The sequence below is a fragment of the Hipposideros armiger genome, unplaced genomic scaffold (genome assembly GCF_001890085.2).
Source record: "Hipposideros armiger isolate ML-2016 unplaced genomic scaffold, ASM189008v1 scaffold_279, whole genome shotgun sequence".
Taxonomy (NCBI): domain Eukaryota; kingdom Metazoa; phylum Chordata; class Mammalia; order Chiroptera; family Hipposideridae; genus Hipposideros; species Hipposideros armiger.
The window spans coordinates 582952-599439 of NW_017731629.1; the positions used below are offsets into that span (position 1 = coordinate 582952).

The 16488-nt window shown below is 41.2% G+C and overlaps 1 protein-coding gene across 4 annotated transcripts in view; it reads left to right on the forward strand.

Annotated features, from left to right (window-relative positions):
• Positions 1 to 15992, forward strand: part of GEMIN5 (gem nuclear organelle associated protein 5) — a 36716-nt gene extending 20724 nt beyond the window's left edge. For 2 of the 4 annotated variants that reach the window (XM_019657748.1, XM_019657750.1), the window contains exons 16-28: positions 503 to 733; positions 2263 to 2376; positions 2778 to 2900; positions 4067 to 4165; positions 4578 to 4715; positions 5747 to 5894; positions 7691 to 7810; positions 8396 to 8606; positions 9484 to 9738; positions 11268 to 11430; positions 12025 to 12526; positions 14040 to 14136; positions 15208 to 15992. In XM_019657748.1, the coding sequence (XP_019513293.1) occupies positions 503 to 733; positions 2263 to 2376; positions 2778 to 2900; positions 4067 to 4165; positions 4578 to 4715; positions 5747 to 5894; positions 7691 to 7810; positions 8396 to 8606; positions 9484 to 9738; positions 11268 to 11430; positions 12025 to 12526; positions 14040 to 14136; positions 15208 to 15372 (2366 nt within the window). In that variant the 3' untranslated portion in view covers positions 15373 to 15992. The remainder of the gene's footprint in view (positions 1 to 502; positions 734 to 2262; positions 2377 to 2777; positions 2901 to 4066; positions 4166 to 4577; positions 4716 to 5746; positions 5895 to 7690; positions 7811 to 8395; positions 8607 to 9483; positions 9739 to 11267; positions 11431 to 12024; positions 12527 to 14039; positions 14137 to 15207) is intronic. The other 2 variants (XM_019657749.1, XM_019657751.1) reach the window with 1 other exon arrangement.
• The last annotated feature ends 496 nt before the right edge of the window (positions 15993 to 16488 follow it).

Genomic DNA, 16488 nt, shown 5'->3' on the forward strand with positions numbered 1-16488 from the left:
ACTGTCCTGGAATCTTCAAAAGTTTCAAGTCATGAAATCAAAGGCAAACGGGAGCCTGTTCCAGGCTGATGGAAACTAGAGAGACAAAGTCAGCAAGTGTAACGTGTGGTTCCTTTTGCTATAAGAAACATTCTTAGTAAAAATGACAGAACTTGAATAAAGTGTGTGGAGTACACATGATGTGTCTCTTAATTTCCTGATGTTAATCGTTACGTTGTGATGATGTGGGAGAATGTCCTCGTTTGTAGGATATACACTGAAGTATTCAGGGGTAATTGGGCATGGCATTTGTGATTTAATGAAATCCCCAAAGGGCTTGGTTTTGTTGGGTTAATATTTTGATAATATAACTGAAAATTCATTGTGAAGGAAGGGAAAGGGTAAGAATGCTATCTAAAAAGAGAGCAATGGGGGTTTGGGGATTATCAGCTCCTCGAGAACTTTTAACCAAGAATATATATTTTAGTCTATCCTTTTTTTTTTTTAATTGCTATTCCTATAGGCAAGAAAAGTACTGAATTAGAGAAAAAAAGGCTGTCTCAGCCTAAGCCAAAGCCCAAAAGGAAGAAAAAGCCCACCTTGAGAGTGCCCATAAAGCAGGACTTGTATGATGGGAATGAAGACGAGAGCATGAGGGAGAGCGCAGGACCTGCTGAGAATGGCAGCGTGTCCGACCAGGAGGGAGAGGAGGAAGCCCAGCAGCCAGAGTTACCCTGTGGTGTCACCTCAGCAGGTATGTGCCCAAGACCCGTGTCACTAATGCTCTCGGACTAAATAGGCATGATCAGAAAACTAAGGCAGGTTCTGATTCGGCGTGAAACTGCTCTGTCTCTGACTTACCTCGCAACCCAACCCCTTAACTTATACATAGGTGGTATTTTGGGGTCCCCTGGAAATGACAAGTTTTGGGGGGTTTTAAGGGTTCTTTAATCCTCTAAACACCTTTGAAGTATTAAAGAGTATCTAGTGGATAATTGGGATGGAAATAGTGAAGCTCTGTAGAGACAACTTCTTATCAACTTTGGCAGGGTGAGCCTGTGGGACAAAACAACGCTAGGGAATATGGACATAGAAACTTACATGGGGAAAGTTTTAACGATTTGAGATTACCATCCATGTTTATGGAAAGAAACCACTGTCCCTTACAAACGTCTGACTAGAACTTTCCATCACTCTGGGAACTTGCGAGTTTTCACTCTTCCTACTTAGGTTTGTTCCTGGTTTTTTTCTATGGAAAACATTTATGAATGATAATTAGGCTCTTCTAGTATGTTAAGCTATAGTAGCAGTTCTCAGATTTCTCACAAAACTGTTTTTCAAGGTTCCGTCACTAATTTCTAGTAATTCAGTCTATTTCTAGTTTGAAGAGAAAAAAAATGTCACTGGATAAAATTGGCACTTTCATTCTTTTATATATTTACCTTAAAGCTCTGATGCTTGATACTTGTTAAAATGAATGTCTTAATAGCAAACAATATAAATACAAGCAGTGATTCATGTTTAATTCTAAAACAGTATTTTGATGTGACAGAATTAAAGTGGCCAAAATGCATACACAGTCATCCCTGTTCCTCTCCATCTCAAGGGGTGGTTATTGGACCTATAGTTGGGTAAATAAAGACCTAAAAGCCTAGTGGATTTCTTTTTTAGGCTCATCAAAATATTGGGTTGTCGGAAAAGTCATGATGCATTTTTGCAACGAAAAACAGAAAAAATACGTCATGACTTTCCTGACAACCCAATACCTTATCACAAAATGACTGCACAAACACCCTTTACCCCTGTATATCAACAGCTTGTTTTTTGGTTTGTTTGGTTTTTTTTTTAAGTTCATGGCTGTATATGATCAGCATTGTGACTCCATATCACATACCCTCAATCTTTACTATCAGTAAAGTTGTTCCTTGTTTAATTAAACATGCAATTAGTACTTTGTCGTCTAAATATGTAAAAAGTGCTTTTTCACCTGAGCAAAATTTGGGAACTCCTGGGCCTAGTATAAAGTTGTGGAGACGACAAGCTTGTAACTTTTCCTTAGATCAATTAGTCAACGTTATAAGCAATAAACTTACAGAATTCTGGAATCTTATTTGTGAGGCGAGAAGAGGAGACGACCCATGCTTCCTTTCCAAAGGATTTTATCTTGTTTTGGGAATAGATAAAAATTGCATCATTAAACCGGGTATAGTTCTTAATTTTTTAAAAAAACTATATTCTGCATTTTTCTTATCCAAACTTTTTTCCTTTTCCCCTATGATGAAGTTTCTAAAAAACCAGTTATCTGCCCTCCAGTCTCCTTAGGCTTTGAAAAGCCAAAAGTCACCGTTAATAATAATGTCACATTACTGAAAAAGGAGCCACCTAAAGAGAAGCCAGGTCGGTATCTAATAATTAAAATATTTTGTTAAAGCATCCTCAAATGTTATAATACATGCAACTCAAAACTCAGAAGTGTGTGTGTGTGTGTGTGTGTGTGTGTGTGTGTGTTTTAAATGTTAAATATTTGTGTTTTTATTATGTCTCAATTTGGGGTCATGCTTTTTTAAACACTTTTTAGTACTTGAAGTGTTGTTTTGGACTAGATGCTGCTTTATAAGTGTTCACAGGGATAGGTTTGTGTGCATTGTGTCCCCAGCTAATTAATTTGCAAGCTTCTTTGTAAGAGTGGGAACTTTCTATGCCTAGCAGTATCCCTCCGTAGGGTGCATTCACACAGTGGGCATTCAGTTTTGTTTTTGATCAGCCGTTCTTTAGTCTGTATCTGTATTGCATTTTAGAAGCCTTACTTAAGAAGCGCAAAGCCCGTTCCACGCTTCCACTGATTATGAGCCTGGACCACAGGTCCAAAGAAGAGCTTCATCAGGACTGTTTGGTACTAGCAACTGCGAAACACTCCAAAGGTACAAAACTCTACTTCCTTGGCCCATCGTAACCTTCTGGGAACTGGCACACAAGAGGTGCTTGTTAATGTGTTGAATGCATGAGCAAACAAATGTCCAAAACTGTATTTCTACAGTCTTTTCCAGTCTTCCCTCTTCCACACCTGCTGGCCAAGCTCCCCATCCTGACCCACTGTCAGCACTCCCCAGTGCCACTGAGATGTAATGCTCTGCTTTTATGCTTATAAATCGAGTTCTTACAGCCATCTGTGTGCTAGAATTGGTATGATGGCTTAAATACCTCAGCATGAATCAACAGTCTCTTCATGTAGAAAAAAAAGTATTTGCTTATTGGAAATATACTATAATGTGGCAGTTCCTTAAAAAAAAAAAATTAATGAAAGTTTTTGTTTACAGGAGATTTTTTGGTTTTAATCTTTCAAAGCCCTCATATAATGCCCATTATTTTGATACTGGAGCAACTATATTTTTTTAATTTTGAATTTTACATGTTGAAAAGGGATGCACATGATAAAATGAAATTCAAACAGTATAAAAAGAAAGCAAATCTCCCTCCCACCCGACACCCACTCCTCCATTTCTGCCCCAAGGCCACGCTGTTACCAGTTTCCTGTCTCTCTCCAGAGATATTTTATGCTCTTGTTATACACATAGCCCTCTTTTTTGGAACTTTGTGAGGACTTCTTATACCTTATACAACTAATCATATAGTTTTAGATTATTTCCCTAGATGGAAAATTACTCAGTGGACGTTTTTAAAAAAAGAGAATGAAAATTGAATCCCTTTGATATAAATCCTAGTGAACATTAAGGACATTTCTTGTTTGTTTTGTTTTTTACTGCATTTAAATACATGTTAAATTTTCGGTTGGCTTTTATGTTACTTTTTTTCCCCCACCCAAATCTTTCTTTGAGCAAACACTAAACTTAATTGTCTCATTGGATTGGCCAAGGCTAAGTTTAACAAACTGGAAGTATATTTTCCAGGTGTTTTTTTTTTTTGCTACCTTTGTAACCTCCAGGGGTCTCTATCAGGATAAACAAAGACAGGACTCTTTCTTAGTGTCTGAAGTTGGTGTTCTGGGCTTAACATTCAGAAGTAATTAGGCAGAAAACAACAAATAACCAATGTAAGCATTTCATCTGATTTTTTCTTTTTGAATTAGCAGAGCTAAATGAGGATGTGTCTGCTGCCCTTGAGGAAAGATTTCACCTGGGGCTTTTCACAGACAGGGCTACCCTCTACAGAATGTTCGAGGTTGAAGGTGAGGCAAGTCCAGGCAACACAATCCACTCCATCCTATGCTTCCCTAAGGCTTTGTACGTACTATGGCTGCCATCCTGTGGCACCTTAATGGTTAGTTTTACATGTCAACTAACTAGGTTTTGAGTTCCCCAATTTGCATATTCACACATACCCCTTGCGTCTGGCACAGGACCCTAGACATACAGTGTCCACTCTGAGTGAGCGACGGAGTGAAAGTGAATGAGTGGAAAAGTGACGGTGTGGGCTTCAGGCCCCATTGTGAACACTCTGGGAGGTGATTCACCCCTCAGCGAGTGACTACACATTCTAGGAGTTTGGTCCTCTCTTTCATCCTGCCTTTCTTTTTCTAGAAGTCAATGCTGACAGATGTTTCTGAAACATCTTCCAAACATTCTCTCTCCTCCATACAGGAAAAGGTCACTTGGAAAATGGCCACCCTGAGTTATTTCACCAGCTTATGCTTTGGAAAGGAGATCTAAAGGGTGTTCTCCAGTCTGCGGCAGAAAGAGGGGAGCTGACAGACAGTCTCGTGGCTATGGCTCCAGTCGGTATGTTCTTTTCAACAAAAGCTCTATCATCTCTAGGATACATCCACTAAAGATGGACATTGTGTTGAACAGGACAATTTGGCCATGTCTGATAATTAAATTTGAAATGCACATCCCCTCTGACTCAGTCATTCCAATCGTAGGAATCTAACTGTACTCACACATGCAAAGTGGGAAATATATATGGGTTACCATTACAGCGGTATTTATAATAGCAAAAGATCACAACAACCTCTGTGTCCATCAATAAGAGACTGGTTAAATCTTGTACATCTGTACAGTAGAAACTCCTACAGATACCAAAAGAATGAGGCAGCTCTGTGCATTGACATGAAAAGGAACTCCATAGAATAGTAAGTGAAAAGAATCAAAGTGTAGATACACAACAGAATATCTGATACTCTGTCATTTATATTGACACGTGTGGTTATATATTCATAGGCTATTTCTAAAGGTTTCAAAAGAAACTAGTAACAATGATTTGTCTCCAGGGAAAGGAATCTGGACACATTTGGGTGGGAGGATGCCAGGATAACCAGGAAACCTTTTATGCCATGCCATTTTTTAGCTTTTTATTCAAGTATGAGATATACATATGGGAGAGGGAGGGGTGGCGGGAGAGAGATAAGTACGCGGGGCATGAGTGTACCACGAATTTCACAAACTGAAGACCCCCTTGTAACCAGCAACCATATCAAAAAACATTACTAGCCCCCGGGAAGCTTCTCTCATGCTCCCTTTCAGTCAGAACCCATGCACCCCAATAAGGGTAACCTGTCTTGACTTACTTTTTTTGTATCTTTTGAATTTTGTATTTATTATATAATCAAAGAAACAATTTGCTTTCAAAATGTGGGTGTGGAGAGGTAGGTGAAGCAGATGATCTAAATGGCAGTTGAATTAGTATCTAAATTTCCTGCTTAATATAGTGACTAAAAAGGCATTTTCAACCCAAATGTACTCAGGTAGGTGCTTTTTTTTCTTAAGCCTGCTTCTTACTTAACCACCATCTTCCTTTTTTTTCTTTTAAGCTGGCTACCACGTGTGGCTGTGGGCTGTAGAAGCCTTTGCAAAGCAGCTGTGTTTTCAGGACCAGTATGTCAAAGCTGCCTCTCATCTACTCTCTATTCATAAAGTGTATGAAGCCGTGGAGCTGCTCAAGTCACACCATTTCTACAGGTCTGTAGATCCGACCACTGAACCAGTAGTTAATCTACCTAACAGCTCTGCTTCCTGATGACTAGCATAACACCTTTATTGTTATTAAACATGTGAAACATACAGAAATACATGTTCCTATACTGGCTTAACAGACATCAGTGCACCTGCCACCTATACTTATCACATTGACTTTTATCAATATATGCCACCAGTCTTTTTTTAAACTTTACTTTTTTAAGCTTCTTTACTATTTGTATTACTTTAACACAGATAGAGAAGTCAGCATAAAAATAAATGAACAGCTTAATGAATTATTAAAAAAAGAACTCCCTTTTTAAGCCCCACTTATGAAAAGAGTCAGAATCTTGCCAACCACCCCAAAAGCTCTCCATGCGGCCCCCGTTGTTTTTTTTTGTTTTAACTATAACATTCTAGATTCAGCTGAATTGTCTTTCCCCATTTCTCTCCTCTTCCCTTCTCTGGAAGTAAACATTCTCCTGAGATTGGTATGAATCCTTCCTGTCTAAGTTAATCATTCTTTTACTACAATACAGTCATGTGCTGCTTAACAACAGGGATATGCACATTTTGTCCAGTTTTTTAGTTTCACAGCAGGAGGGTAAGTCTGGTCCCCTGTAAATCCACCATGGCTAGAAGTTGAGGTCTCAAAATACTTCTTAAATATTGCTCTGTCTAGATCACCTTTAAAACACCTTCAACTGAGAAGTTTTATAGCATTTGGAAACTATTAGTTCATTGAGTTATACAATCCTCCAAATGTTAACATGTTTGATTATAAAATATCTCAAGAGATCACATTACTTAATATCACCATCAGTCGCATCAGAAAAGTCTTGAACTTTTGGGAAGCTGTCAAGCCCAAAGTGGCTGACACAAGTTTTTTAAAGTTCTAATTTTCACTTGAGAACTTCAATTTTATCATTGGCAACAATACAGTTGGTTGTTTTCTTTGAAGTAACAGGCTTTTACTTTGTTCATTTTTGAAAAAAACATCTGCCAAATACCCAATGTTGAATAACTGTAGTTTGTTTGATAGTCATTCTTTCAAGAAATAATGAGGTTCCATGAAAAAAGAGCAGCTAGTTCAGCTTAGTTCGTTTATACAAGTTTTACCTTGAGTCAACCATTATTCTTTGGAATGCAGCAAAGAATACAAAATGCCGTTCCCGTTTTGTCACACAGAATATTAAAAAGGCCTGGACGTGGGCCGGCCGAGTGGCTCAGTTGGTTAAGAGCTCACTCAAGAGTTTGAGCTGTGAGCAACAGCGGTTTGAGTCCCAGCCCGAGCTGAGCAGCCGCTGAGCTGCCAATAGGTAGCAGGATGGCTCAGCTAAAAAAAAAAAAAGGCATGGACTTGAGGTATTAATAAAATTAACTATTTTCACTGCTTTATCAAGGATGCTTACTTTTTTTATAATCTATAAGGGCCACTACCTTGATTCTTGCTCACATGCTAGCAGTCACCCACCATTGCTTTTGCACAGTCATTGCAAAAGTCAACACAGCGAGAAAAGCCAGATAACCTCTTAGCATTATTATGAAAATAGTTTTGACCTCATGAACCCCCTGGAAGAGTCTTGGGGTCCCTTGGGAATCCAGAGACCACACTTTAAGAACTGCTGACCTGGGTTGACACAGCATGTGGTTTTCGCTTCCTGTGTATGCAGGAATAAAGTTACTGTAAGGAATTGGGACAACACAAGACGGACAGTTTGTCCTATCTTGCAGCACCTTCTAGGGCCCCTTACAGAGAAGCCTTTTCAAATTGGCTAATTATCTGTTCTTACCTTTAGGGAGGCTATTGCGGTTGCCAAGGCCCGGCTGCGCCCAGAGGACCCAATCCTGAAGGACCTGTACCTCAGCTGGGGAGCCATCCTTGAAAAAGATGGCCATTATGCCATAGCTGCTAAATGGTAAGCATGAGGTAGATGGGAGTGCACCCCAATATGTAAGCGCTATGACGCAGAAGAGCAGGATGAGACTAAAAGTGATCAGCTTAGAGGTGGAGGTAAAGTGATTAGAAAATAAAAAAGCATGTGTATATTAATCCCAGCTTCGTAAGGCTCATGAAGACCTACCTTCTTGGGTACACCTGGAGCTAATATAATATTTTATGTCAACTACAGTTGAGAAATTTAAAAAATCTTACCTCCTTGGTATTTATATATATCATCATAACTATTCAAGAAATTTCAGAAAGAAATTACACCTTTTTCTAAGACTGTCTTGTACCATCAAATAAGGAAAATGAGAGAAAATGACTCCTTTGCTTCGGTTCATTCAGTTCAGCAAGTGTTGAGATCCCTTTATGTCCTTAACCCATGTGGTGCCATTTCCCGGCCTCTGCGCTGTGCTGGCCTCAGCCTTCACAGGAATGGTGGGGGCAGTGACATGCCTGGCACCACAGGAAGGCACCCAAGGCAAAGCTGACAGAGTGGACCCTCTGGGGAGCAGGAGTGAGCTGTTTATGACACTTTGAGCTTTCTTTTGTATTGTAGCTATTTAGGGGCCGGGTCCGCTTACGATGCAGCCAAAGTTTTGGCCAAAAAGGGCGATGCCGCATCACTGAAAACGGCCGCAGAGTTGGCTTCAATCGTGGGAGAGGATGAGTTATCGGCTTCCCTGGCTCTCAGATGTGCCCAAGAGCTGCTTCTGGCCAGGAACTGGGTGGGCGCCCAGGAAGTCCTGCAGCTCCATGAAAGTCTGAAGGTCTGTCTGTTCTTGCATCTTCTGATATTTAAGATGGAAGGGCCCCAAAACCTTTTCTCATCGAACTCCAAGTGAATAACCCAGTTGTACAAGCGGTACCAATTTGGCCAGTATCCTTAGAAGTGTCTGGCAAGCCCTGGCCATACTACCTCACTGAAGTACTGTGGCTTGTCAGCTGCCATATGCAGAGCAAGAGATGATGTGGCCAGTCATGTTAATTCCCACTGCTTATCAGTTTGTGTACAATATCCACGAATAGACTTGAGTCAGCTCAGCCCCTGGACTGGCAGGCTGGTGTTTCTTCATGAATGTCATCAGCACATCCATGAAGAGGGAGAGATCTTTGAAGGAGAGGGAATGGCCTCTAGCAGAAATCATGGTACTCTACCTGTAGCTCCCCTCTTCAGCTGTATGCCATAAAGAAGTATGGTGACATCAAAACGTTTTGTTAAATGTTTTCCCATCTGGTTAAAAATGAGTAACTTACCCCACTGCCTTTTTTGACACATCAAAATTGAGATTACTTTAAAACCATCAGCACTCTCACCTAGTTTGGTCCACTTGAAACGATTCTGCTTTGTCAAATACTAACGTGAACTTTTTCAGTTCCTGTTTCCCTCAGAGTAACTGGGCCTAAAGATGGTCCCTAGCTGAATAGTCAAAGCCCGAGAAAAATGCTAGATGAGGAGGTAGCTTTCTGGGAGCTGCAGAATTGTCTGTTAGATCACCTCTTTTCCTCTCACACATGACTCACATTGGGCAGGTGGCCCACTAGGGGGAGGTGCAAAGGGGCTACAGTGAGAAACGGGGAGAAGCAGTCCAGTTAATCCAGCACATTCCCTCTTAACAGTTCCTCTCCTTTGTTGTTGGCTCCCAGGGTCAGAGGCTGGTGTTTTGCCTTTTGGAGCTACTGTCCAAGCACCTGGAGGACAGGCAGCTAGCAGAGGGCAAAAGCTCTTCCTCTTCTTACAACGCCTGGTTCACAGACACCGAAGGGCCCCTCGTGGAGAGGGTAACTGCAGTGTGGGAGAGTGCCTTCAGCCTGGACACCCCAGAGCAGTGTCAGGCCGCATTTCAGCAGCTGCAAAACATCAAGTACCCATCTGCTACGAATAACACTCCCTCCAAACAGGTACCCCGTCTGCATGAGCTTTGATGGTAATCACTCAGCTGTAAGACTTCCTTAATCCATGTCTAGTGTAATAAGAAACAAGTCCAATGCCAGCTTGCATTTCAGAAAAGGCCTGGAAAGATCCCTTCAGACTAACTGAATCCCTTCAGACTTCAAAACTGAAGGCTTTGAAGTTAGATTTAGGTCGGCATTCCCTTTTAAAAGAAAAAATAGAAGTCAAAAAATATAGACGAGCACAGAGAATAATAATATAATAAGTAGCTATCAACCAGAATTAACAAATGTTCACATCTTGTCATTTTTGCTTCATAGGATTATTTTGGTTTGGTGGTGTATTTTCTTGTTTTTTGGTAAAAGAAATACAATCCACCTAAGTCCCCCTGTGTTTGCTTGCTCAGTCCCATCCCCCTTCCCTAGCGCAGCCCCCATGTCAGACCATGTGTTACTTTATGCCGTGCTTGTTTCAGCTGCCATTTAAAAATCCATCCATGTGGACGCAGACATCACATTGATTCATTCTAACAGCTCTTTCCTTCTGGGAATACAACTCAATTTATCTAGTGTTTCTTTTGATAATGAGGGAACATTATTATATTACTGAGGAACGAGACTTCCTCAAGTGGTATAACACTTTGGAAAACAGTTTGGCCATTTCTTTTAAAGTTAAACATTCACACACCCAGTGACCCAGCAATCCCACTGCCTGGATATTTCACTAAAAGAAACAAAATCAGGTGTCTACACAGACCTGTACACACATGTTGACTGTGGCTTAGTTCACAATAGCCAAAAGCGAGAAACCACCCAAATGTCCATCAGCTGGTGAATGGATGTGCAAACTGGCAGACCCAGACAGTGGAGTTCTAACTATGCAGCAATAAAAAGTATCAAATTACTGATGCACATATAATATCAGTGAATCTCAGAAGTATTATGATGAGTGAAAGAACCAAGACACAAAAGACTATATACTCTACGGTTCCATTTATATGAATTCTAGAAAAGACAAAATTACAGTGGCGAAAACCAGATCAGTGATTGCCCGGGATAGCGAGGGGGGAGTGTGACTGGAAAGGGGCACGTGGGAACACTTTATGATGATGTAAATGTTCTATGTCTTGATTTTGGTTGAAGTTAGAGCATATATATTTATCAAAACTCATCAAATTGTTCACTTAAAATTGATACATTTTCTTAATTACACTCCAGGTTTGCCTGTTTTTTGTTGTTGTTTTTTTAATTACAGCTTTTAGTTCCAGAAACTTTTTGTTTAAATTAAAGGCAAATGTCAAGGTGACATTTGCATGCTCTAGTGAGCAGACTTTTAACACGAGACAGTGTATGTTGCTGTGCAACTAGATATGAAAGTCTCAAATGGGGAAGCAAAAATGGGTGGTGGAAAGAGGACCTTTCTTGAATGTGGACTATGTGTACTTCTTTCTAAGTGCAGGTAGTGGGAACATTTCTGGTGTCATCCCAGTGCTTTCTGTGGGAGGATGTTTAACTGAGACTCTCACTTCTCCCTCCAGCTCTTGCTTCACATTTGCCATGACCTGACCTTGGCAGTGCTGAGCCAGCAGGTGGCCTCCTGGGACAAGGCTGTGGAAGCACTGCTTCGGGCTGTGGTCCGGAGCTACGACTCGGGGAACTTCACCATCATGCAGGAAGTGTACTCAGCCTTTCTTCCTGAGGGTAAATGACCCCCGCCCCTGATGGTGTGGCATCAAGTGCACAGGTTATTGAAAGACAGATTGGCCAGCTGTGTCATTTAGTAGAAAGTTTGAGTTCTCTTACCCAAGCTCTTAAGAGGCAGCTGAAATGACTCAGCTGTTTTCCTTTACCTGGCCCAGCCTACCTTACTGCGTCCTACTTACTTTTCTACACACAGTTTAAGAGAGAAACAGCCTTGTACTCACAAGTTAGTAAGAATGGAGAAGCATAGCAAATACATTCCTTGAGCTGCATAATTAGTCACTGAACTAAATCATTGTGATTTTTCACAGATGCAGTAGAATCCCCAGATCCTTCAGTAGGACATACTGAATACTTTTTCTATAATGCTTTGAATGACATGTAGCCTGTGGCAACAAGAACATTGTCCTAAGCCAGGAAGTGTTTAGTTGTGAGTTGGCTTTTGGTGGAAGGCATGTGGTCCCATGGATCACTGCTGTCCCTTTTTTTTGGAGTCCTGCCTCTTAGGTGATAGGAGACAACATGCAGGCGGGAAGCCAGATTTCTGACAGATACAGAAATGTGCAACCCTAAAACCTGTTCTTCTTCTCTTAGGCTGTGACCATCTAAGAGACAAACTGGGTGACCTTCAGTCCCCTGCCACACCAGCTTTCCAAAGTTTGGAGGCCTTTTTTCTTTATGGACGTCTGTATGAATTCTGGTGGTCTCTCTCCAGGCCTCGCCCTGACTCCAGTGTCTGGGTGAGGACTGCTCCCAGGACAGCCTCTACTGAGCAAAGCCAGCAGTTGGACGATGCCAGCCCTGAAGAAAGTGACCCCCCAGCTTCTGAGCCAGAGCCAAGCAGGCCTCCAGAACCAGACAGGAGACTCACAGAAGGAAGTGAGCAAATGCTGAACGCTTGTAAGGAGCTCTTTTCAGAAAAGCACGCCTGTTTCCAAAACTCACAGAGAACCGTTGCTGAAGTTCAGGAGACCTTGGCAGAAATGATCCGCCAACACCAGAAGAGTCAACTCTGTAAACCCACAGTGAACGGTCCTGAGAAGAACGACCCTGAACAGGAGGCAGAACAGTCCCTTGCTAGTCCTCAGAGTCAGTGGTAAGTACTGAGTCAGTACAAGATAGAATTTAAAATACCCTGCTGATTCTCATATAAGCAGATAAAAATCAGTGCGTGAGATTTATCAGGACCCCTGGAAGCCACATAATATAGTAATACATGTGTGGGCTTTGCAGTCCAGTGCAGGTCCTAATCCTGGCCCTGCCAAGTGACGTCAGGCAAGATTCTTCATGTGCTGGGCTCTGACTTCCTCATCTGTAAGTGGGAGTGCCACCTCCTACCTTGCTTGTTTTGAGAATTAAATGAAACCACAACCACTGTTAATAACAAAAGTATAGTCAAGTCCTGCCTTTGTGCAATAAGTAGATTCCCCCCAAAATCAATCATGTAAAATTGCATCATTAATGGAAACCATTGTTTTTCAGTTGTTCTGTACCATGAAAAAGATACACAGAGAGGGTAGTATACAAAACTGCACAGTGAACTGAGAAAATGCCAAAGGATCAGGATGCTGTAGCATCCCAATCACTTCCACGGAAAATAGGGGCCAGGTGGGTGACAGGAGCCCACCACAGTCACTCCAGAGCTCGCATTGTTGTAGGGTGCTTTGCTATGGCCATTTGTAGTGATTAACAATTACTGATTGGTTAATGTGTGAATGCCTTTTACCTTGGTTATGCCCTCAGCACAGAGCCTAAAACACAGTAACCAGAACAGTTAATAAACTTACAGCTGTAAGTTATTATTAACTGTAAAAAAATTAAAATTAAAAGCTTTGAGCCTTTATATTTATTGCTCTAAAATAACTCCCACTGAAATCCCACTGAGAGTTTTGAGTCATTTCTCCAATAAGTGGCTTTAGGTTTGGGGGTTTTTTTTGTTTTTTTTTTAGCTGAGCCATCCTGCTACCTGTTGGCAGCTCAGCGGCTGCTCAGCTCGGGCTGGGACTCGAACCGCTGTTGCTCAGAGCTCAAACTCTTGAGCGAGCTCTTAACCAACTGAGCCACTCGGCCGCCCCCCTAGGTTTGGTTTTAATAACAAGGAAAACACTGTAAAGTTCTCTAACCCAGCAGCGCTTAACCTTTGGATCACAGGACCCCTTTGAGAAGCTTAACACACTCTTCCCAGAAGAACGTGCATCTACACACCCCAGTTAGGAGCCCCGGCTCTGCCTAACCATTCCCCAGATAAATCCAGGCCCTCTGCACTTGGCTGCAGATTGAATCCCCTAAAAGTTCCAAATGTTCATTGGAGCTATGTGTCGAAAAAGTGGGGATTTGGAAAATGGGAAGTAATACTGCATTTTGAAAACTTTGCATCACATCACATTTAACTACCTTCTCTTAACCTTTGTATTTAAAGAAGGGAGATAAAAACCCAGGTGACAAAGGGATTTTATTTGTATTGGGTTGTCGGAAAAGTCATGACATATTTTTTCTGATTTTCGTTGCAAAAATGCGTTGACTTTTCCGACAACCCAACAGATGATAGTTAAAAGTTACCCAGGGCAAGACATATAACTTACACTTTTTATTATTATTATTATTACTAGTAAAGAAGAGAAAAATGAGCCAGTTTCTCTGCATGAATTAACTAAAAGGCTTACGGAGGCGAATGAGAGAATAGCTAACTTTCCTGAGAGTGTTAAGGTAAGATTTATAGCAGTTCGTTTGGTAAAACATTACTTTTTGTATTGTTGGTTGACTACCAAATTCTTTAAGGTCATCTACTTTTCTGTTCAGTGTCTGAAATTTCTATGCATTTGTATGTGCTTTAAAAATTAGGATCCTTTGGTTAGCTGAAATGTTTTTGTTTTGTTTTGTTTTAATAATGTTTGTGCTGAGCATTTGTCAGCAAGTTTGTTTATTGTTTGTTTGTTTTTTAAGATTTTTATTGGGGAATTGGGGGAAGGGGAACAGACAAGTTGCTGTTGTTTTGTTCTTCAGTCTAGTTGTGGAGGACGTTGCTTCACTGGCCCAAGTTGGCACCATCATTGCGCTCTTCCCAGGCGAGGCAGATCAGTCGCCAGCTTCTGGACGGCCACTCACTGCGGCTGCTGGCCGCTCACGCTGGCTACTGGCTACACACGGTAGCCCATGGCAACCCACTGCAGCAGTGGCTGCAGCCTACGCTGTCGCCTGCGATTCACAGCAGCCCAGCTCCAGGTTGAGCTGTTGTTCAGCATCTTAGCTGTAGAGGGCAGTGTCACTGGCCCTCATATGTGGGATCTGAACCGGGGCCCTCTGACATCCCAAGCCAGCTCTTAACCAACGCGCCACTTGGCCAGCCCGCTAAAATGTTTTGTGAGAGTATAATTATTGACAACACAAGCAATTTTCTCCCTCAGTCTTCAGAGAAATCTAACAAATGTTGTAATTGGGAGGTTAAGTAAAAATTAAAGTTGGTGCCATGTATTTGATAGCTTACAGATGGATAGGTGGATTTAGATGTGGCCCTAGTAGTAACAGCAGCACATTTTAATTGGAGGAGTTCTAGAAAACCATTGATTTCGTTTGAGAAGGACATCCCAGTAGCCATCCCAGTTTTGAGTACTCTCTCCTTAGAGTAACGTGAAGAGCAAGACACTGCCTTGTGAGAGAAATGGCCCAACTGCCCGAGAAGTGTCAATAGACGAAACTTTGAGTTACTGATGCCTTCTGTGCAGATGCTTGTGGCTCTTTTGCAAATGCTTCCTTGTTCATTCTCATGTCATCTTTCAGATCTGGCCCTTCCCAGATGTGATGGAGTGCTGCCTCGTCCTGCTACACATCGGGTCCCAGTGTCCTAGTCGCGTGACCCAGGAAATGCAGCAACAGGCCCAGGAACTCCTTCAGAAATATGGCAACACTCAAGTTTACAGAAGATGCTGCCAGACCTGCATGTGAGCTTTCAAGGACCTTCGAGAAACTGTGCCAAATTCAAAACGTTTGAAACCTTTCGCCTTTGCCAGACATTAGCTCTGGTCCCTAGATGTTTTTGCAGGGATCCAAATACTATAAAATGAGGGTCAAGTTTGAAGGAACACTACCCTTAGAATCTGACTTTGGACTCAATTGTAGTCTCCTATTGAAGGATCATCAAAAGACAGCAGTAGTTATTAGAACTACCAACTGCGAGCGTGATTGTTGGTCATCTCTAAAGCCTTATGAGTTTCATCCAAAAAGGAGAAACTCTTTTCATCACCCAAAGTGTTATGTTCTTAAACATAAGCTACCTTTATAAATGCTTCACCTGATGGTAAACATGTCATTCTTGTTCGAGGTAGAATTGTTGCATTTGATGACTATTGGTAAGTGTTTTTAAGTTGTTTTTGTTAACTTGGGCTCTCCCCTTATACTCTGTTACTGCAACTTCTACTGACTGTGAAATAGGCCTTACCCATCATGTTGACTCTTTACCCTCTGTCTGAACTTTACTTTAGGTCAAATTTTGGTTTTATTGTTTCATGTATTAATTGCTTATTTGGACAAATCACTTATAAAGCTTTGGAAGAACAAATAACCAATTTCAAATGTGTCTTATCCCTTCACTTTTATAAGAAATGATTGGTGGTGATCAAAATAGCTCAGGAAAAAATTACAGTTTCGGTGATTCTTAATCTTTTTTGGATCACAGGACCCTTTGAGAATTAGATTGAAGTCACAGATGGTCTTTGAGGGAAAATGCATATTCCTAATTTTGCAGATATAAATTTTTGGATCATTGGCCTCCACCTTTTGAGTCATTGCATAATGGGACCCTACATACTATTTAACTATAAATCCTTGTTCTTTTTTTCTTCTTCTTCTTTTGACTAATGAGCATTCTCTTGAGGTCATTCTCTTTGGTTATTTAAATAGTTGAACAGATGTTTCCATAACATCCAAGTTGCTAGGACATAAAAATTAGACTGGGATGGATTTGAGAGGTAGCACTCTTTCCCAATAATGGAACAATTTTCTTTTGGGATTCATTGTGAAGCCTTTTCTACTTGAGTGTCCAGTGTTTTTTCCAGTTTTTGG